We start from the raw sequence: 21396 nt of genomic DNA, 5'->3' as shown, positions 1-21396 counted from the left end.
CGGTAGAACCAGGTGCTGCTATGCGGAAGCGTGGCCTTCTCCGCCTTTTCCTCCTCGCCTCACCGATTCCACACGGACTCGCATTTCATTTCTCTACGTTTTTGTCCCCCAGTTCGAAGATCGCATCCCGAGGTAGTCCACCACGCATCGCGTGTGCCAATCGTTACCCAGCGATCCTTGATGTCAGTTACTCTTACACCTATCTCTGCTTTTTGTGTTTATCCATAATCAACGTTTTTGGGTTTAGATCGCGTTATTTCTAAATGTGTCGTAACCGTCCACCACCCGACACGGCCAATCAGTAAAAAAGTGTCACGTTGACAAAAGACAAATAGTTCACTGCTTTAGCCCACCGGTGTGTTGAAGCGTGAAACCACAACATTTACAATTTTTGAGTACGACGTTTCGCTGGTAATTGCATCCAGCATCATCGGGCATCATCGGGCAATTCACCACGCTTCAACACACCGGTGGGCTAAAGCAGTGAACTATTTGTCTTTTGTCAACGTGACACTTTTTTACTGATTGGCCGTGTCGGGTGGTGGAGGGTTACGACACATTTATAAATAACGCGATCTAAACCCAAAAACGTTGATTATGACTAATATTGGTCGCGAAAGCCTACGTGTTAAACTTTTTGTGTTTAGTTTGTTGTCCTTCCCACGCACCTCCAATTAGCACGGTTGGCCACGTACGATGTGAAAGAAGTTCAACGTACACCTATGCACGATTGCTTGATAAAATCCCAGTTGCGTGCGAATTAATCTCCGTGTCTTTGTTGTTGTTGCTGCACTACGAGTGGGGGAGAGGTACGCGACCATACCTCGCCAGCGTGGTCAGTGCGGGTTGGTGACGGTACCCCCACTGGACTCTGGGTGCTCACTGCTCCCACTCGGGTGACCCTCAGCCACTTGGGAGTCAACAAAGCACACGGCCAATACAACTGTATTAGCGATATATAGCACCAAATTACTGCATAGCAACGAATGTAACGTTTTGTTTCAGCTATTTGTTACTCCTTGTAACTGTTATTTGTACGAATTATGATGCTATTAGAAACATATGTTATGCTTTCATTATGGTACTGTTTCTACTATATCGTTATTATATTGACTGGATTTATAGAGTTGTCACCCCCGCCATAGGAATGTGGAATTTCCACCACTGGCTCTCAGGGTTGTAAACAGGAGTGAGCATTACCTCAGTGCTCATTTGATCAAATAAATCACTCTCTCGTTTTTGACATTTATATACAGAAGTTAAAACGCAGCGATAGCAACCAACTAAGATTTTTCACATTGGATTGTAACTACAGCTGCCAGAGTAGACTAAAAGGATAAAGATCACACACACATCATGGCCATAGTCATGAAAGGTTGCTATTATGTTTCCAATACTGATTGTCCTGTAACTGTGAAACGTTCTAGAAGGCTATGCTATACATATACATGAGGGTTAATTAATCAAGATTACAAAACTGTTCTCAATTCTATCACTGAGTTTTACGCTCTATATTTAAACACCTGCAGTTATTTTAGATTTCTTATGCCCATGTCACCCAGAATGTGCCCGATTTCATCAGATATCCGACGCTTAGCCGATTTTGAGCCTGGATAGTGCTTGGATGGGCGACCACCATGCGCACAGATTGTCAAAGGCGGTGGGGCCAGGGTTGTACTACGTCGTGGCCATCCGAGAGCGGTGCAGCAACATCTGTTGTACTGTGATTCTATGCTCCCACATCTATGCTGCTCACCTCGACCAACCAACGATGACCAGCGTGGTGAGGTATGGTGCAACTACTGCACAGTGGGCTGACAAGAAGGGCGGCCATGTACATGTTTAATTTATGTTTTACAATTAGGATGAATTATAGTTACGATAACTGTTCCTGTAATAATGAACCGTTGTTATAACACTCAAATGTAAAAGTTAACGACTGTAATTTAACCACGACTGCGGCAATTCTGAATTATAATTTGAACAGCGCCCCTGCGTAGGTTTTCACTGTCGTGCCATGTAACTCTACAATCTATTTTCGGGTCATACCGCGTGTCCTTCTGCACGATGTCCGACGTTTTGCTGCACGTGCCTGGAGCTTCTCCAGGAATAAAATGTAGGTGCGTGTACCAGAACGTCACGGCAACTCACTGCATAACACACGGTAAACGTGTGTTATGCAGTGGTACAGACTCTTTTGGCGAGCTCTACTTTGCCAACGAACTGCCGAAAACGGTGCATGAATCTGTAAGAAAGATGATGTCCAAAATTCGGCCGTGGCGTGGTGATGATGAAGTCCCAACGCCGGCCCTCACACAAGGTGTCACTTAGACGCAACCGTTTCAACTTGTAACGCACGCAGTGCAGGCTCACATATGTATTTAAAATGTAAAAAAAAAAAAATCCTTTACTATTTAAGGACACTTGTGTGTGTATGTTGCAGACACTTTGTACGACGTCAAGATGTCGCAGTTAAAATTATATATATCACACCGTATTTTATTGTTGTCAGTTTCTGCAACATTATATGCATATTTAATCGGATTCTATACTGAAACGGGAAACACTGCTGGATCAACGGTGACGTGCTGGGCAAGAAACGCGAGCAATTTTCCTTTTCCATGAGCCATCGCTCAGGCTTTTAAGTGCGACTTTTACTTTTTTCCACTTTGACCTCGAACTGCTATGCAGGTCATGGGGCGAAGAGCTGCAAAAGAAAGTCAGAAATACATTGTTAGAAAGAGTGGTTGTTGTTGTGTTTGTAACGAACTTACTTTTAGGTTCTGGATTGCAAGTCGTGTAACAAAAAAAAACCTCCCAGCGTGGCAGATAAAATACCTGTCTTTTTGTTTAACCAGCTGAGCAGTTAAGGGACAAGGATGGACGTCTCATTGGCAAGGGTCACCCGGGTCACCGAATAGAGAAAAGCCGAAACAGAGAAAAATAATTGCACCGGTTAAGCAATTACAAAACGGTGGATGTTTGGCCAGCGTGGGAGAGTAGGCCAAAGTACGAAAAAAAATTCTACAAATAAATAAACACCATTACTCGTAGCAGTGACATGGTACAATTCCGCTACGGTACAATGTGTTCTTAAAAACATATATTAAAACACATTTTGAGATGCAGCTGCATTTATATGCCATCAAAGCAAATTGTACAATATCATAAGACCAGAAGAAACAAATATAAGGCTCCCTTTAAAAATAGCTTCCAGGCTCTTTTGACATTAACGAGATGGCACTTTCTCCGCGAGCGTGGAGGTCAGTGCGTGTGGGTTTGTTAAATCCACGATGCGATTTGTTGGGAGCCTCACGGCCGCTGACAACTAATGCACCCCTTTAGCCCCAGATTCCACGTGCTCTCGTCACCGACTCAGCCCCCTGAGACCCCAATGAACACACTTCTTACACTGAGAAAATAACCCCGGGGGGTGGGTGAGCCAGGGTTCAAAGGTGCTGGCTTAGTATACTCGTGTGGACCTCTGGTCTCCAAAGCCACCCAGTTTCTTCATTAAACTTAATCTTAAGAAGTTGCGAAATAATAATAATAATAGGGTGAGAAAATACGCAATACCTTGGTCAACAGGCTTTACTCTCTGTCGCAACACCCGGCCACTGTCGAACAGCTGAATGTCATCATCATCATCTTCTTCTGCACTGCAAGGATGTGAAGCAAAGTTACGATTTGTGTTTAAACAAACTTGTATAATCTATTCCATTTGTATGTTTTTTTTACACTTTACAACCTTACACAATAAAATACCGCATTATGCAGATTATAAGGCACTTTTTAAACTTCTATTTTAAATAAAAAGTTGGATGTGAGTCGATAAATCCAATGTATGTGTGTGTGGAACCAGATTTATAAAACCTTATTCACACCCAGGTACAAGCATGGGCTGGGATTTAGCTTTCTGGAGAATATATTACAAGCCTATTTGGGTTACTTACTATATCATGTGCATCTCATTTAAAGCCTGTGGCCTGTTGAAGAGAAAACACAAATCGGTCATCGAATCCTTTCAAGAACACCTATGCAGATAAGAGTATTTATAGAGACACGTGTGGAATATGTCTTTGCAGTTGTTCGGATGTTGGAGACATGTTCAAGATATGGTGCCGGCCAAGTGTGTCGGTTTGAAATTCACTGTGAACGCTAAGCCCAATTGCATGACCGTTAGCTCAAGCAGTGAATGATTATACAGTTAGTACGGTGATGATCTGATGAACGGTGCAGCATAACTTATAAAGTATGTGTGTTGAACTTTTTATCCGGACCATACATAGCCAAACAGGCTAGATCGGAGGTGCGGGGGAAGGATAACAACACAAAACACAAAAAGCTGAGAAATGCCACTGAGAGAGAAAAAATCTGCGAAACGCCAGACACACATTAATGTAATTGATCAAACTTCCTGAAAAAATAGTATTCAGACTCAGTGAGGATTTCACTGATAAACAAGGGGCATTATATAATAATCATCATCATCATCATCGTTTACTGGTCTCTGTCACGATTGATTTCGAGACTTGAAAGGTCGTGGGGTTAGGTTTGCATGAATTCGAGCGGCTCTCCCATCCGTCTTGGTGAGGTGAAGGGCGTGGAGCGTGATGTCCGGTGGTGAGGGCAGGTGGGGTGGGGGGTGGGTGGGGGTGGTGCTCACTCGGGCACCGCGCGGCGCTCCCTCGTCACCAGGCTCGGCTCGTCGGTGAAGAGGACGGTGTGGCATGGCACGGTCGAGCGCGACGGACGCGGGGACCCCCTGTAAGGCGACCCCCTCCGTGACACCCCCGAGATTTGCTCCAAAGTCCCGTTGTACACCAGCAGGTCGTCGACGAGGACCTGGCGAAGGGGGCGGCACGGTTGGGGAAACCGGTGTGAGCCCTCAGGACGAGGGTTTGAACCTCGCTGCGATGCCACGGCATGGCGTCGCACATCTGACTCGTCTCCTGGGACTGAGGTTGATGCGCGGAAAGGTCGGATATGTGAACTGTTGTGTCTTGGCCCTCCAGAGCAACCCCGGACTCCTTAATCAGACCCGAGGCAGAGAAGCTTCAGCATGAACGAGTGCTTTACTGAACGACTCCAGGAAGTGGCCCCGAACCCCAAGGACCGCGGTCCTTTATAGCTACCAGCGAAGCTTGACATAACGTTATGGACCGCGGAAAATTACACCCAAACAACGAAACGTAACGTGAACGTCTGAAGAAAAGTTAGGTACGTGCCACGCACGAGCAAACTACTTTAAATGTAGGGAAATACTTTGCTGTGCTTGAGAAGTAAGAGGATGGTACGTGATATTTTTAATAACATATTGCCGAGCGTGAAAAGGTCAGATTTTTGCACAAATTCTGGACTAGGCGTGAGCGGTTAATTGGTCAGGGCTGATATATGACGGTCGAATATGCAACATTGTACTGCATACGCAAAATAACATCATCATATACATTTTTCATGAAATCACACCGACAATAATTTGAAGAATGAAACGAGGTAAAATTTGTACTTCTGGTGCAAGTCAACGTTAACAGCAGAATTATGAGGGGAAAACACGTATGGTATATTCAACGTCTAGTTACAAAATAGGCACGACATGGCCTGTGAACCAGACACAAGCTAGGCCTACGGATACACTAGCTCGTAACAGATAACAGATTTATTGAAACGTACCCCAAACTCCTTGACACCCCTCGACGGCGTCTTGCTGTAGTTCCACAGTTTCACCATGGACACAGATGTCGGGTGGTCGAAAATGATGTAGACCCGATTCACCTCACGGACCAAACAACAAAGACAACATGAACACAATGCCGCTGCCGTATTGTCCAGGTGACGGGTTCGTTATCCGCGAGCAAGCGTCGCGGAGAACTGCGAAGGAAAAGAGCGGAAACACACGAGCATCGTCTTAGCATCTCCACAAACTGTTAGTTTTTTTCGGTAAAGTCACGTAGGTAAAAAAATGAAACTAAAATTAATAAAAATAAAATAATACAATTAATTTTAATTTCATTTTTTTACCTACGTGACTTTACCCAAAAAACTAAGAGTATGGATCCTTGCAGTCACGAAAGCTTCAAATCTAGAATCTCCACAAACTTCTCGTCAAGTAGAGATTCTCCCGTATAATATTAATAACAATACACAGTGCGCCTTCTTGTATTCACTTCCAAAGGACGATATGTCAATCACACCACCAATCCCTGCATGGCAGCGTTCTTCATCGCAAGGCCCGGCGGGCCACTGGCGGCCCCTGGTGGCCTTCAGTGCAGCCCCTCAAGTGCATCCTTCCGGCAATACACAGAGTGACAACACCCCCCACCCATCACCATCATCATGGTGCTGCTGTCAAACCCCCCAATGGTTTCAGATGTGTGGTGGCCCCCCCTCACACTGCTGATGTCTCATTGGTAAAAGTGACCACCCCCCTGAAAATTAGTGAAGAGCACGGCTCAACACCGTCGAATTCAGTCGCCCTCTGCGGCCATAAGGGGAGGGCGGCCCTCACCCATCTGGGGGGGGGGGGGGGGAGTGTTTGTGTGGAAGCTCCGTGGCCATGCCAGGCCTGGCGCGTACACCAACGCGGAGCCGCCGACTTGGCGAACCAGGGTCGCCCGCGGCCGGGTCGGTAAAGACACGTAGGTGACATTGGGCCTGGCCTGAGGCCATCTGGCGAGCCGGGGGCCTACATACAAGCGTCACCAATTGATTTGGGCACCACGGTGGCGAGATGTTAACTCCCTCGCCTGGTATGCAGGAGTTCGTGGGTTCGATCCCGACCCTGACGCCTGCTGTATATTTGGAGTTTGCGCATCTCTCTCCCCGTGGTCACGTAGAAACGTGCGTTTTGAGTATTTGGCTGCGATAAATTTCCACGCGATATCCCACTTCGTTGAGCTATCATTTGTGATAGCCAGGTCGCTTCTGAAAAAGAGCTACATAGCTCAGTGGGGCCTTACCTGGTAAAATAATGTCAGGTGGTCTGTTGTGAGTCCCAGGCTTTACCGCCACCTTTGGATGGCGAGCTGATTGCACTTGCTCTTACGCCAATCGGCGACAGTAGTCATGGTTGCTGAATGAATACATTATAAGGTGGCGCTCATCATACACCAACTGCTTGTCAAATGAACCACAATAGCTCGCTGATCTCATCAAGGAGCATAAATCATCACCACGCGACATCCGGTCATCCTTGCAGCAGCAGCGCCTTTTGGCTGGCCATCGAACAAAGATGGTCACCGCATTGCACGGCGCTTTCAGATGCGCTTCTGCGGCTGTCTGGAACGCTCTTCCTTCTGATATTAGGAATTCACCGGAGCTGTGCACTTATAAGTCATGTAGTTTATAAACGAATTTCTTTATCTTGTTTTACTTTCCCCGCTGATTATCACGGTTGGCTATGTACGGTACGAAAAAGTTGAGCATCCACACACAGAGTAGTTGAGACCATCACTCCACTCCGAGACACGAGGCGACACGACGAGGGGGCTGCTGTGGCTAAGCCTCGTTGGCAAGCGCACCGTGGCGCACAACGGACGCGTCCTTGCTAAGTGCTGGGGGGTCAACACAGCTGGGAATCAGAGCGCCGCTGGTGGGGACCTCACACGGCAGAGATCCAGCGCAGGCGTTCTGGCCTGCCACAGGGCCTGCCACAGGGCCTGCCACAGGGCCTGCCACAGGGCCTGCCACAGGGCCTGCCACAGGGCCTGCCATAGGGCCTGCCACAGGGCCTGCCACAGGGCCTGCCAGGCCGTGTTGAGGACACACTTGTCACGCTGAAGGTGTGCGCAGAGGGATAGTGTATAACTGCGGGCTGCTTTTAAGCTGGGGGAAGCTTTGGGGTGTCCTGATAATTAAGGTTGCCACCCCTGAGTTACAAAGAACCAGAACATATCACCGGGAAGAATATCTCACAACAGGAGATGATTAGACAACTGACACAAAAAAACCAGAGACTTCCAATGTCCCGGGAACACTTGCTGACTTCCCAGGACAGCGGCCTCAACAGGAGGACGATCGTGGAAAAAAAACCCCGGGGCAGCAGCCAGCTCCTCGTTGTCCCAGGTGGCAACCCTACTCATAAAATGCCTAACAGCATTCAGTTGATTGTCCAGCATTCAGCAAGCGGTGTGGACTACGGCTCCACACTTGTGTTCAGCTGGGGGCAACGGCAGACAAATGCCAAGTGCTGCAGTCTGTGGTATTGACGTGTGCCTCCCCCCCCCCACCCCGGTGATGTGCCCAGCGCATTTCCCGATGGGGGACACTCGGGCAGGACGTTTTTCCTTTGAGAAACTCCAAACGAGGGCGGCAGGCGACGGCACCTGTCACCTTTGACTTGGGAGCATCTTCACGAGCGGAGATGCGGCTGCCTCCTCTCCCTTCAAGGCACTGGTTGAGGTTCAGGTCGAAGGTCGTGTTGACAGCCTTAGATTCACAGGGCTTTGGTTACCGTTCCTTGAAGTATAAACTAAAATATTAAAACTATATACTATTTTTACTAGTCCAGGTAAGGCCCCACTGAGCCATATCGCTCTTTTTCAGAAACATCCCGGCCAAAAATGATAGCTCAACGAAGTGGCTCATGTGGAAATTAATAGCAGCAGCCAAATCTAAAGGCATGTTGATTCACAATGTAGAGGGGAAAAACTGGATGACCCAGAGAAAAATCCATGTGACCACGGGGAGAGAGACATACAAACTCCAGGCGTCAGGGTCGGGATCGAACCCACGACCTCCTATTTACCAGGCGAGGTAGTTAACATCTTGCCAGCATGGCCGTATCGTGGCTGAACACCACATTCATATAATAATTTTTTTTAATTACTGTTACAGACGCTCATCGTGCTAGCAGTGAATTACATGGTGTTAATTATTACGTGTAAAATGAGCGCTGCATCCGCGAGATATAACAACTGTCATATCCAGTTTTAACAACTTAATTTCAGATCATTCCCAGTTGCACAGTGAGTTCAATTCTCAGACGTGAATAACATCAATGGAGACTGACATTCGAATAGGCTCTGAACCTCACTTCACCGACTGAGGTATGGTCAAACAACTGCCTTGTCTGACGCGGCACAGGGAGGGAACCTTGCTCCAGCAGTGAGCAGAAAAAGGACTGCAAATATTCTAATTACGAAAATGTTGAAGTTGTTTTGAAATGCGATTAGTTAAGTTTCAAAAAAATATTATTTATCATTTCACAACTTACGCAACATACAGACAGGCGGAGGCAGACAGGCTTTTGGTGCCAATGCTGAATCGATTTGGCAAGCCTGGCTGCTTGCCTACCTTCGGCGTAAAAAAAAAAATCTATTTGCCGACGTTCCTCATATTTACCACTCCGGGCAGGATGGGAGCCAGCCACATGTGCCGACCGTTGTGGGTATCGTTGACGCCGTCGATCAGCTTGTCCGGAGTGCGCACGTCGCCGCACACGCCTTCCAGCACGTTGACGCTGTCCGGGAAAGCCGTCATGTCTGATCGAGGGGGGGGAGGTGTCAAGGCCGCCGTCAAGGGGTTAAGCAAACGTGGAGGCTCAATTGTGGCTCATGCTCGGCCGTCGAACGAAGATGGTGGTCACCGCATCATCGCGCGGCGCTCTTCAGACGCGCTTCTGCGGCCGTCTGTGGAACCCCTCCGCCTTTCCGATGTCAGGAAGTCCACTGGGAGCTATGCACTTCTACATCATCTGGATTGAAATCTCTTGTTCTTTCGGACTGCGTGTCGTGTTTAGTTTGTTGCCCTTCCGCCGCACCTCAGATGAGCACGGTTGGCTACGTACGGTGCGAAAGAAGTTCAACGCACGTACGCACATTCCATCGATTGAGGAGTCGCGCCCGATGAACCGAGGAACTTTCTCATTTTCGAGCATAGATAGCCGGCTCCGCGCTGTCTACATTTAGCTGCAACGTGATCAAATGATAACAACACAAATTGTATCGAGTAATAAGTCCAAGAGGCTAATGATGCTTTTGTATATTTGGTCAATTCCATGAATGAGTGTTGCATGTGGGAGGAAGCCCAGACGAACGAGGCACAAACACTCAAAACTCTAACAGTTACATAACGCAGCAACGTGAGTGGAGCGCCCAGCGTGTTTATCTCTTGTACATACCGCAGCGCATTAAGGGAATTGTGAGACTTGAACCCTCCCCACCGACTTGAAAAACTAGACAACAAATCCCGCATTTGCTTTACGGATTGTACAATGCGCTCCCCCCCCCCCCCCCTCTGTATTTTAAAGTCGAAAGTTGTGTGTTTTTTTGCGTTTTTTCTCCCAATATGAACGCTTCAAGATTGAACTGTAGCTGTCGCAGAGGCGGCGAGGATACGGTTCTCCGTGAGGGGAATGAGCTGTCCCTCGGCGTCGTAAATCTCCAGGCCGTTGAGCCCGATGTAGTACGGGTCGCCCCAGCTCGTCAACAGCTGAAGCTGGAAGATAACTAATGCAGACGTGCGTCAACGGTCAAGGAAATTACACATTGTTTTTTTACTTTCACCAACAACAGCAAGGTAACACAATTGCAGTCGTAACAGAAATCCCGAGGAAGCATCACGCACGTTTAAGTGTAATTGTGCGCATAGGGTGGCGGTCTTCACTTCAAGGCCGCGTGGGCCACTGGCGGCCCCTGGTGGCCTTTAGTGCGGCCCCCCGACAGTCCACACAGAGTGGTGACAACACCCCCATCATCATCGTCGTCGCCGTGCTGCTGGCAACCCCCCCCACCCCCCCCGATGGTTTCAAATGATGTGGCGGCCCTCACACTGATGATGTCTTCTCGACGAAAGTGCCCCCCCCCGCCTCACCCCCCCCCCCACCTCTGAAAATGAGTGACGAACATTGGTGTAGAGCACGCGTTATTTTTGACGACTTAAAACGAGGATACATCCGCAAGGCATCGCGGGCGCCTCGTAGGCCATGCTTTGCTGCTCGATCGTCTTGGGAATTTGCCTGGATGAAACATAAAACAAAACACAAAGAAGCTGCGATAACGCGACCGGCTGACTGAACGCAAGTTAATCGGTCGGAGGCGTTTGTCAACCGACGCGCAAGGGGGCTCAGCGTTTGCGCCGCACGCCGCTGTCGTTTCCAGGTCGTTCAGTTCAGTTCTTGAAGGAGGAGAGAAAAGTCATCGTCGACGGTCATCGACAGGTCATCATCGACGAGCAGCTGGCACGCACGATCGCCACGCTGCGCGTTCGAGACGGCTCTGGTGCGCAGTGTGAACACTGGACACGTGCGATCATCATGCATCGGTGCCAGGCATCGTTTTGCTCGTTTAACACGCAGCAGGCTTTCGCCACCGATATTATTCATAATAAAGGTTTTTGGGTTAGATCGTGTAAGTATATATGTGTCGTAACCCTCCATTACCCAACACAGCAAATTAGAAAGGGATTTGTCACTTAAACAAAACGCCAATTAGATACTACTTCAGCTCACCGGTGTGTTGGAGAGTAAATCCACAACATTATTTTGCTGCATGCTGCTTGCATGTATTGCACATGTATGATGTGTGTATGTATGTATGTACAGAGTGTATCTTTAAATCGTTTATGCAATTGACATGCAAACAGCTTGCATGCAGTATAAATATACGGTACATGGTATGACTGTAATTTAGTGAAATTGGTTGAGAGCATTTCACTGAATGTAACATTTAAAATACATCTTAAACCTCAACTTGGGGATTTCTTTTTCAACACATCCCGAGGCCTTTACTAAAATGTCGATAATGTTTCTGACCTTAAGACAATATGCCGTTTTATAAGAGAGACTGATATAATTGCCTTCAAAACGCTGTTAGGCAACTCTACGAGATTCAAATGCACAACACAACCAGGCAAAGACACGCGCACATAGCAATGGCATTTCACGAGGCAAAAGTTTAATCCTTTTAGTTTCATAAGGTCAAAGGTACCTGCAGGAGGTCTGCTGTGCTCTGGCCTGTGCGCTCCCTGGAGAAAACTCTCGGAATATAATCTCCTGAGCAAAGTCAAAGTGGCAATTTCCTGGCCCCTTTCTCAGGAGAATGCCCTCTGGTGGAGACACCACACGCCCGTCCAGCGCCACGTGGACTGTGCGGACCTGGGGGGGAGGGGGGGGGATGGATGGACGTAGCAAGAACGGGTGTCAGAGAATGCAACTTGACTTCGACTCACGGTGGGATGCGTCCGCTTGAATTTCAAAGCGCTGTCCGGGTTTTGAAGGTATGAAGTGGATTTTTGCTTTTTTTTTTTAAATGGTCGCACAAAGTCGTCGCTGCTCGCCAAAAGGCCTCCGGCGCGATTTCCGCATTGTCATCGCATGGTTGTTCGTTCAGGATGTCTGACGTTTCACTCCATCTGCTGGGACCTTCTTTAGGACCTAATCAGTCCTGCAGTGGCAGTTCCTGAAGAGCTGAACCCGAACACACGTTAACGGCACTACCTCGAGAGAAAGGCCTACGCGAGGCAGCTTTCTCCAAGGTCAAGTGCTGTGTTCCGGCTTCCAGTGCAGTGGCGATGCGTGGCAACAAACGTGCGCAATCTGACGCCTGTGAATATCGCCGTGCGTTTCTGCAGTGGCTACGTGGAGCCCTTCACAGGAGGGGTGCTGCTGTGGAAGTTAGCAAAGCTGCGGCATAGATCTGTATTACATTTCTGGGCATGAAGCGGGTGCTTCAAAAAAATGTTAACACCAGGTGGTTCCTACCAGTATCAACCTTCGTGTATTTGTATAGCATGCCCTTCTAGAATGCTCCACAGTTAAGAAAACAATCAGGATTGGGCAAATAATCACAACCTGTCATGCCTGTGACCATGATGTTTGTGTGATCTTGAGCCATCTCGTCCAAGGTGAAACATTCTTAGTAAGTTGGTATCTCTGCGTTTTAACTTCTGTATATAAATAAATAAAAACAGAGCGATTAATTGCTCAAATGAGCACGGAGGTGATGCTCAGTCTCCTGTTTATAGCCCTGAGAGCCAGTGGTGGAAATTCCACCTTCCTATGACGGGGGCAACATTTATAAAGCCAGTGAATATAATTGCGATATATTAAAAACAGTAACATTATGAAAGCATTACATAACGTTCTAATAGAATAATATTAGTAGTAGTAGTACGAATAACAGTGACAAGGAGTAACTATTCGCACGGTACAGTAAATGGCAAGACTGTAACTATCTCTACACTACAGCACTACTTTACCATTAACGACATTCTTCTAAGTCATGGATGTAGCAGCTGATAATACTTTGTTAATTTCTCTCTTGCATTTTTAGAGTTTACACAACACACAAGCCTTGGGGAGCATTCCCAAGGCTTACTTTTATTTAGCAAATGCACAACAGCGCTGCTCACAAGGTATATTGTAGAATATAAACACGGTAACGTTTTTTTTTTTATAAAAGGCAATATATAATATGCACTGCTTGATAACATGGGACATCCCTTTTTATTGTGTTTACAAAAAAAAAATCCAATTTGTAATACAACGCTTTTATAACATTCACGAAAATTATAGCGCCATTTTTATTACGTTTTTTAAAATATGAATATCAGAGGTGCATGTCGTGCTCCATAAATCACACTCTGAAAACGATAAACATCTATAAACATTGGCGCGCGCGCGATAGGGGTGAAATATTTTAAACGCAAACTTTGTGCGCGAGCAAAGAACAACAAAAAAATCGCCGTGAAGAAATTTGTACGGGTCGGCAAGAACGCCGAGACAGGGAAAACTTTTTGTGACGCCCCAAAAATATTTGTTGTTGTTGTTATATCAACAACAAAAAACCGGGCCGCTGAACATGTCGCGAATAACTCACCCCTTTGCTCGTATCCTCCGGCGAGCGGTTGTAATTCCAGAACCTGAGCCCGGAGATGGTGTGTGCCCGTGCCAGGGTGATGACCAGGAGGTGACTTCGTCCCGGCGTGAAAGGCAGGCTGCACATGTGCTCTGCGCACATGGTCACATTCTCGCCGTCCAAGATCCTGAGCGGAAAGCACAGGGAGGGGAGGGAAACCGGCCGTGAGAAACCCCCGCTCGCTCCTGAAACTCAAGTCCCTTCATAGATGTACCTGTAACAGACAGTCGGCAGGGAGGCGTAAGCCTGAGTCTGTGCGGTTCACACTTAAATAGTTCCACCGGTTCCCTATTTCCGTAATGTGTGAAGCACAGGTACCGATATACGCGCCGTTTGTATCGTAACCTATGTAGCCATGCTTGTAACCACAGTCTGTACTGTACAACATCTGTACCGTAGCAGGACGCCCGTGAAATAGACCCGAGCAGCTCATTGGGCTCTTCCTGCTGAAATAAATTACATCGAAATCTAAAAAGACGGCAAGAAGACATTTACGAGGCAGAATGATTTTCGTTTGCATGATGGATGTCGACGCAGTGTACTCGGCAATGCGCAGATGAGGATTCACTGGGCGAGCATTGCCTCCATGGAGAAATATCTGCTAATGTGTACAATTATTCGAATATCATTATGGACAAAATATTGCGGCACATTTTTGTAAAAAAATCCAAAATCCTTCGTTCATTTGTTCCTTTCTCAGTCCGCTTGCCCTGGTGAGGGTCACGTCGGCGGCAGCGTGTTGAGTAGGGCGGTCCACACCTCCCTTTCCCTATAACACTATACACTACTATAAACTACACTATACACTACACTATAAACTACACTATACACCACTATACACTACACTATACACTACCTTACACACTATACACTGCCTCACACACTATACACTACACTATACACTACATGACTATACACTACACGATACACTACACTATGCACTACACTATAAACTACACTATACACTACACTATAAACTACACTATACACCACTATACACTACACTATACACTACCTTACACACTATACACTACCTTACACACTATACACTACACTATACACTAGACTATACACTACTTTACACTACACTATACACTGCACTACTTTACACTACACTATACACTACACTACTTTACACTACACTACACACTACACTACTACACACTACACTAAACTATACACGACTATACACTACACTACACACTACACTATACTCTACACTATACACAACACGACTATACACTACACTATACACTACACTACACTATAAACTACACTATACACTACACTATACACTACACTACTATACACTACACTGTACACAGACTCTAGCTCTTCCTGGGGAGTTTCCAGGCGTTCCCAGTCCAGCCGAGTGACATCGCCCTGCCAGTGTGTCCTGGGCCGGCCCCGGGCCTTTAAAAAACATCTCGCCCCCTCTCGTGTGCGTTATTAATGTGTCATCTTCCTCGGGCCGACGAGAAGTGGGAGGCAATGTGGGGATGGTCATGCTATAAAATGCCTCCTATGCCCTCTAACCAACTTTTACAAAATACTCAATGCAAAATGAGACGTGCTTGTACATGTGATGTGCTTTGGTGACGCAAACGTTTAAACACACATCTCATTTGGAGATGTTTAAACACACATCTTATTTGGAGATATATCTCATTTGGAAATATATTTGTTTGAATGTAAATTTACACTCGGGTATTCAAAAGCCTAAAAATCCCACAACTCACCGAGGACTCTACGTAAACGCCGAGCCACTTAACGCTGCTCGCATCTCCTTGTTTGTGTTTCATCTCCTACGTCTGTCACCGCACAACAAGATCCGCATGCAGGTCGTGCGCAGCTCATGTCTTCTCGCCGTCCAAAATATGAGTGTGTTGGTGGCATTGAAAGGCTGTGCATGCGCACATTTTAAGCGTGGCTCTTCAGGAAACGTAAAACTCCCCCCACCTCCTGCCTGAGAAAGCTACAAAGACCCAAAACAGCAGGATTTCTCCACAACTCTGGCTGTCGCCTGATGATGCTGGTTGTTGTAATTACCGGCGAAATGTCACGGTACTCTAATTGTAAATGTTGTGTGTTTACTCTCCAACGCATCGGTGTACTGTACCAGTCACGAATTGGCATGTTTTGTTTACGTGACAAAACCTTAGGAAATGGCTGTGTCGAGTGGTGGCGGGTTTAACGACACATTTATATGTACGCCATCGAACCCAAAAACCTTTTATGGATTATATTGGTCGTGTAAGCCTTCGTGTTAAACTACGAACGTCGCATTTTATCCGCTCCCAACCTAAGCCCAATACAGATTACATGGATGCATGCACGATTTGAAGACGCGTTTTTAGATTGTTGCTTGAATAAACGAGTCTTTCACAACAAAGATACGCTATATTTTTTAGATTTTAAAATCAATTTTATCCCCCACCCCCCACCTCATGTTGTGCTGGTTGTCACATTAGAATCGTGAACATTCTGCCCTCTCCACGATATTGGAGAGAGGTATCAGAAAGGCCCCATTGCAGAGGTAAAGTGTTCCCCCTAAGGTTCACTTATCGACGTCATTTTACTTTAATATTTTCATTCTGCAGGTTGCAAGTGCAACGTGGAGAAATATGGCTTAACCGTCATGTATGTAAAGTAAATCTGTAGAGACACCGTTCACAGCAGCTGTCATTGCGTGCTGCGCTCCTCCTGTTATCCACAATAAACCACGTGTCATCATCCATTCCCTCCTGTCGCTAGTAGGTCAAATACTGGTGAATAACAGGTGTTGAAATACATGCAAACTTAATGTAGGTTTTTCGCAGAGAATATATAAAACCATCATTGATTTTGGGTCAGGCCATGTAATGAGGTCTAGGCACCGATTTAAGATAAACTAAAATGAAACATTTTTTGTTATTTAAACCATGTAAGGCCCACTGATCTATGTAGCTCTTTTGTTAGAAACGATCTGGCCACAAATGATAGCTCCACGAAGTGGCTTATAACGTGGAAACTGAGAGCAGACAAAAACTCTAAATGCTGGGTCAGATGACACAGTTATTCAGACTTCATAGATCTTTATTCTGACTCTGGATCTTGTCCTGATGATGCTCGGCACAGTTTAAAATAAAACTTCTCATCTCATTGCTCCCTTATGTTGTGAGAATTGTTCTTCGATTTACCGCTGAGCCTAAACAATAATTATACACGCGTTATACGCGTGTAAACGTAACAATGTAATTTCGTTGGTTGTGTGGTGGAGGGTTCTTAATGATACAAATTTGTCCAGACCATTACGTGGCCTTACGCAAAAGGCTATTATGGATAAATATGGGCGATTGGAAAGACAGTGCTGCCATTATAGACCAACAATATGTCATCAAGCAGCTCGCCAGTGTTGTCATCAGATATAGGGTGCTTCAAAAAAATGTTAACACTTTTGAAAATTTGCAACAATATCACAAGAAATGCGCCTCCGGGCTCTGGAGACCACCTGGAGAAGATTCCAGGCGTGCGTTGAAAACGATGGCGAACAAGTCGAGACTTTTTGACGTCACAGTGTATTATCCGTTCCTTTTCCGTCAAAAACGATAGTCCCATATAAGTGTTACCATTATTATTTTTGATACCGTTGAGGTGCCACGCAACGTGTTCAGTTGTAGCCTCGAGAGATTTCCATAGGAGCATGAAGCTCGGTGCACACTCTGCCTCGACGGCGACGTGACAACTCGTCAAAGGGAGCCTCGCATCTCGGCAGCCACTTCCTCATCGATTTCCAAGAGAAGGGGACGCTCTCGGCGGCGTGCGACGTTAACGGGGGCGACGACGAGAAAGGGGGACGGGAGACGGATCGCGCGGCTCCAGAGCGCCGCGACGTATCGGGGCTTCGAGGTGGTGGCTTGTGACGCCTGCCGTCAAGCAGCACAAACCACCGGGGTGGACTCCGGTCATCCTCGCCGCAGCGGCGGATTTTTGACTTCGCCATCGAACAAAGACGGTCACCGTGTCGCGCGCTTTCAGATGTCCTTCTGCGGCCGTCTGGAACGCTCTCCCGATGTTAGGAAGCCACTGGAGCTGTGCACTTTTAAATCACCTAGATTGACAAATGAATTTCTTTCGAATTGATATTGTGTGTTTGGTTTGTTGTCCTTCCCCCGCACCTCTGATTAGCAAGGTTGGCTATGTACGGTGCTAAAGAAGGTCAACATACATACAACTTACGTACAGACGTACCTGTCGAGGCCGGAGGAGGGCGATTCATGCCGGGCCTCCGCGGCGCTAGCCGGGCTGCCAGGCGCGGAGGCCGAGGGCGCGCTGAGCATGCCCGCCGTGACGGGCAGCGCGTCGCCGCTGGCGCCCACCACCTCCAGCCCCGTGAGCCCAAACTGCAGCTCATCTCCCCACGTGTGGGTCACGTTCAGCTGCAGGCCTAGCCCACCGCACAGAGATCGCCGGGCCGGAGGGGCACCCCATGTCACCACTGTCGAGTGCCCACCCCACCCCTCCACCCCATCGTCCCACTCACCCCGTCCCTCCAAACCCTCCCCTCTACCCCACCCCTCACTCCCCGCCAACCCTCCCCCTCCGCCCCCCCCCCACTGTCCCCCCCAACCCTCCCTCTCCCCCCCCCAACCATTCCCCCGCCTAATGGTGGTGGCACATTGTTAACATTTTCCAAAAACCTAAATCACTTCGGAGTCACACATTATTGTGCGCTGATGAATTATAATGGTTTTTGCTCTAATTACAGAAAAACTAAATTGAATAGAATTAATTTCCCACGAAGTTTTTTGTTTTGTTATTTGTCCTTTCCATCAGACAAAACTAAATGCGAGACTGCATTCAATCGGTCCATTTTGTACTTGTTGTGGTCATGTGTGCATCATTGTACGTATCTTTGTATAATTATTTCCCATTGATTTAACTGCATGGGAAGAATTTTGTAAAAAATTCAATAAACCCTGTCAGCAAATATTACCAAACTATATTTCAAACTTATCTGTTTAGACAGCAATTTTAATATAACCAAGGTTTTTTATTATGCTACTTTTGAAAATGTAACTGCTGAGTGAATGCTTCCTACTCACATGTCCCCATATACTTTCCATCTGCTCCTGAAGATGCATTAAGTTCTCCCTCCGTTTCTTCAGCAACATCCAAACTCTGAAAAAAGTGTGAAGAGTCACAGCATGCACCGCACATCGCAACTATTTATATTTCACTCGATTACAGAACAAATACATGCGTGTTATCACCTTGTAGAATCTCAAATTAAAGGTGTGAGTTTGTACTGGGAGTTTTTTTTATTTTTAAACCCTTTTTGAAACATTTTGGCTGCTCCCTTAAATATGCAATGTGCATTGCTCCATGCAATAACCTTTCACTTAAACGAATGCACTCCGTCGTGCTGTTTAGTTACAAAAAAGTTCAACCGCAGATTACCCAGACTGCCTCGAAGAGACGTGACATGCATCTCAAATAATCAGTGAATTATTTGAAGTGAAAACAATACTATCGACGATTGTTATTTTTCCACGTAAGGCCCACTGAGCTATGTAAGCTCTTTTTTCAGAAGCGACCTGGCCACAAATGATAGCTCAACTAAAGTGGCTTATCACGTGCATAATTCATAGCAGCCAAATACTCTGAATGTGTGATGTTGATTCTCAATGCGGGGGGAAAAAACGGAGGACCCAGGAGAAAAATCCGCGCGAGAGACACGCAGACTCCAAATATACAGCAGGCGTCAGTGTCGGGATTGAACCTCTGACCCTCCTGCATACGAGGCGAGGGAGTTAACATCTTGCCAACGCGAACTGGACATCATCCACACCAGACAAGGGCAGAACCAGGACTGCAACCTCAGTGTCTCTGCAGTGGCTCACGACCAATTGTCTCGTCATGTATGCCTACTTATCAGCCCCAGCAACTGTCCGCCTATCATCATCATACACGAGGTCAATGATTAAATAACTGTTTAATTAGATTCACGCGTAGGCCTTTTGCGTTAACACTGAATGAATTCATAACAATTGATTAAGTATTTACATTTTAATAACACTTAAAAAATCACCGCTGTACAGTTTAATTTGGATCGCCGTCCTCATGAAGCCGAGGGGAGGAGTGCTGAGGTTTACAGGAAGCGAAAAAGATTTATGATGAATATGATTAACTTATTTGTCATATTTGGAAAAGAAAAGTTAAATAAACGTTATACATGAGAGAGGGCACAAGCAGACCACGTGCAATGACTGAGGCATTCAATTGCGCATGTTTACTCAATTTCATCTAACATACATCTAACATACATCTAACATACATCTAACACACATCACAAATCTGGCTGCCGCCTGATGATGCCGGTTGTAATTACTGGCGAAATGTCGTACTCAGATTGTAAATGTTGTGGATTTGCACTCCAACACACCGGTGTGCTGTACTAGTGACGAATTGGCACGTTCTGTTTACATGACAACCCACACTAATTGGCTGTGTTGGGTGGTGGTGGTTTTAACGACACATTTATATTCACGCGATCCAACCCAAAATAAACCTGTATTGTGGAACATACATCTAACATATAGCATACTTTTAACATATAACACACAGGCATATGGCTTTAGAATTGCGAGTGCGTACACGTCAAGCAGCACTGCTTGGGTGACCCCACGTGACCACCGCCGTTCCACCTCACGTTCGCCCGAGAGATACCGTGCATACATCCCAGGGGTGCGCGTACCACAGGTTGGCAACCGCTGGTCCGGACCCAATGTCTCTGGTCGGTTGCGCCCACTGCGGTACCTTCTGCTGCTCGCAGCTGGGCAAGGCGGCGCAGGTGATTGGCCTCTCGTCAGCGTCTCTGTCGCTCGTTCGCGGCCGGTTGGGGAGCTCCTCTCCGCTCTCTTCCTCCTTCCACTCCTCCTGAAACGTCTGGTCGTGCTGGGCCATGGCCTCGAGGATCGAGTCGTCGGTGGTGAAGAGAATTGTGTCTCCGAACTGCTCCGCGCCTGAACGAGAGGGGGCCGCACGTCCAGCACGGCGTCGCCAGCAGAAGAACACTTTAAATTGCAAAAGTGTTTTGCACGCGGAGTGAGTGGACTCGGCTAGCGCTCGTTGTGGATGAGTCCCGAGATACATGCGAGTTATACTGGTTATATCAGTCATATTCTAATGAGCGGCTTCACTCGATGCACGATGAGTCGAACCGTGATGATCATTTTGAATTCTACTTTGCAAAAACGCTGTGTGTCGCAGTGTGCTTTATACACAAAGGATGGATGAAATATTGTATTATACATTAAAGATGCAACAATGGCATTAAGCACACAATAACTTACATAGTTATGAAATATTTAAATGTTACCACATCTTAAATTCTTACATAGAAGCACAATCTATTTGGGTGATGATCGAGATGGGGTGATAATAATATCGCTTCACATCAGTCTGTAAGTATGCGGTGATGCTGCTATGTAAATGCTGCGGGTTCACTCTCCAACACACCGGTGTGTCGAAGCAGCAACTAACTGGCACGTTTTGTTTA

General features: G+C 46.8%; 1 protein-coding gene and 1 long non-coding RNA gene across 2 annotated transcripts in view; one reads left to right on the top strand and one right to left on the bottom strand.

Annotated features, from left to right (window-relative positions):
- Positions 1 to 534: 534 nt before the first annotated feature.
- The window catches only part of LOC144722505 (katanin-interacting protein-like), a 37584-nt gene continuing 16722 nt past the window's right edge, over positions 535 to 21396 (bottom strand). Inside the window, exons 6-18 of the mRNA XM_078600727.1 lie at positions 20655 to 20860; positions 18941 to 19016; positions 18087 to 18282; positions 13818 to 13983; positions 11928 to 12094; positions 10893 to 10957; positions 10338 to 10448; positions 9343 to 9482; positions 5674 to 5775; positions 4667 to 4845; positions 3954 to 3986; positions 3577 to 3659; positions 535 to 2707 (exon numbers count right to left, since the gene is read on the bottom strand). Of these exons, the coding sequence (XP_078456853.1) occupies positions 2655 to 2707; positions 3577 to 3659; positions 3954 to 3986; positions 4667 to 4845; positions 5674 to 5775; positions 9343 to 9482; positions 10338 to 10448; positions 10893 to 10957; positions 11928 to 12094; positions 13818 to 13983; positions 18087 to 18282; positions 18941 to 19016; positions 20655 to 20860 (1577 nt within the window). The 3' untranslated portion in view covers positions 535 to 2654. The remainder of the gene's footprint in view (positions 2708 to 3576; positions 3660 to 3953; positions 3987 to 4666; positions 4846 to 5673; positions 5776 to 9342; positions 9483 to 10337; positions 10449 to 10892; positions 10958 to 11927; positions 12095 to 13817; positions 13984 to 18086; positions 18283 to 18940; positions 19017 to 20654; positions 20861 to 21396) is intronic.
- Positions 12063 to 14323, top strand: LOC144722521 (uncharacterized). The gene is made up of 2 exons (XR_013586060.1): positions 12063 to 12216; positions 13858 to 14323. It is a non-coding gene; the product is annotated as an uncharacterized LOC144722521 (long non-coding RNA).

Source organism: Lampetra planeri, chromosome 1 (assembly GCF_965212315.1).
Source record: "Lampetra planeri chromosome 1, kcLamPlan1.2.h2, whole genome shotgun sequence".
NCBI lineage: Eukaryota > Metazoa > Chordata > Hyperoartia > Petromyzontiformes > Petromyzontidae > Lampetra > Lampetra planeri.
Note: the sequence above shows the minus strand (reverse complement) of the source record. Positions and strands in the feature narration are given on the sequence as shown.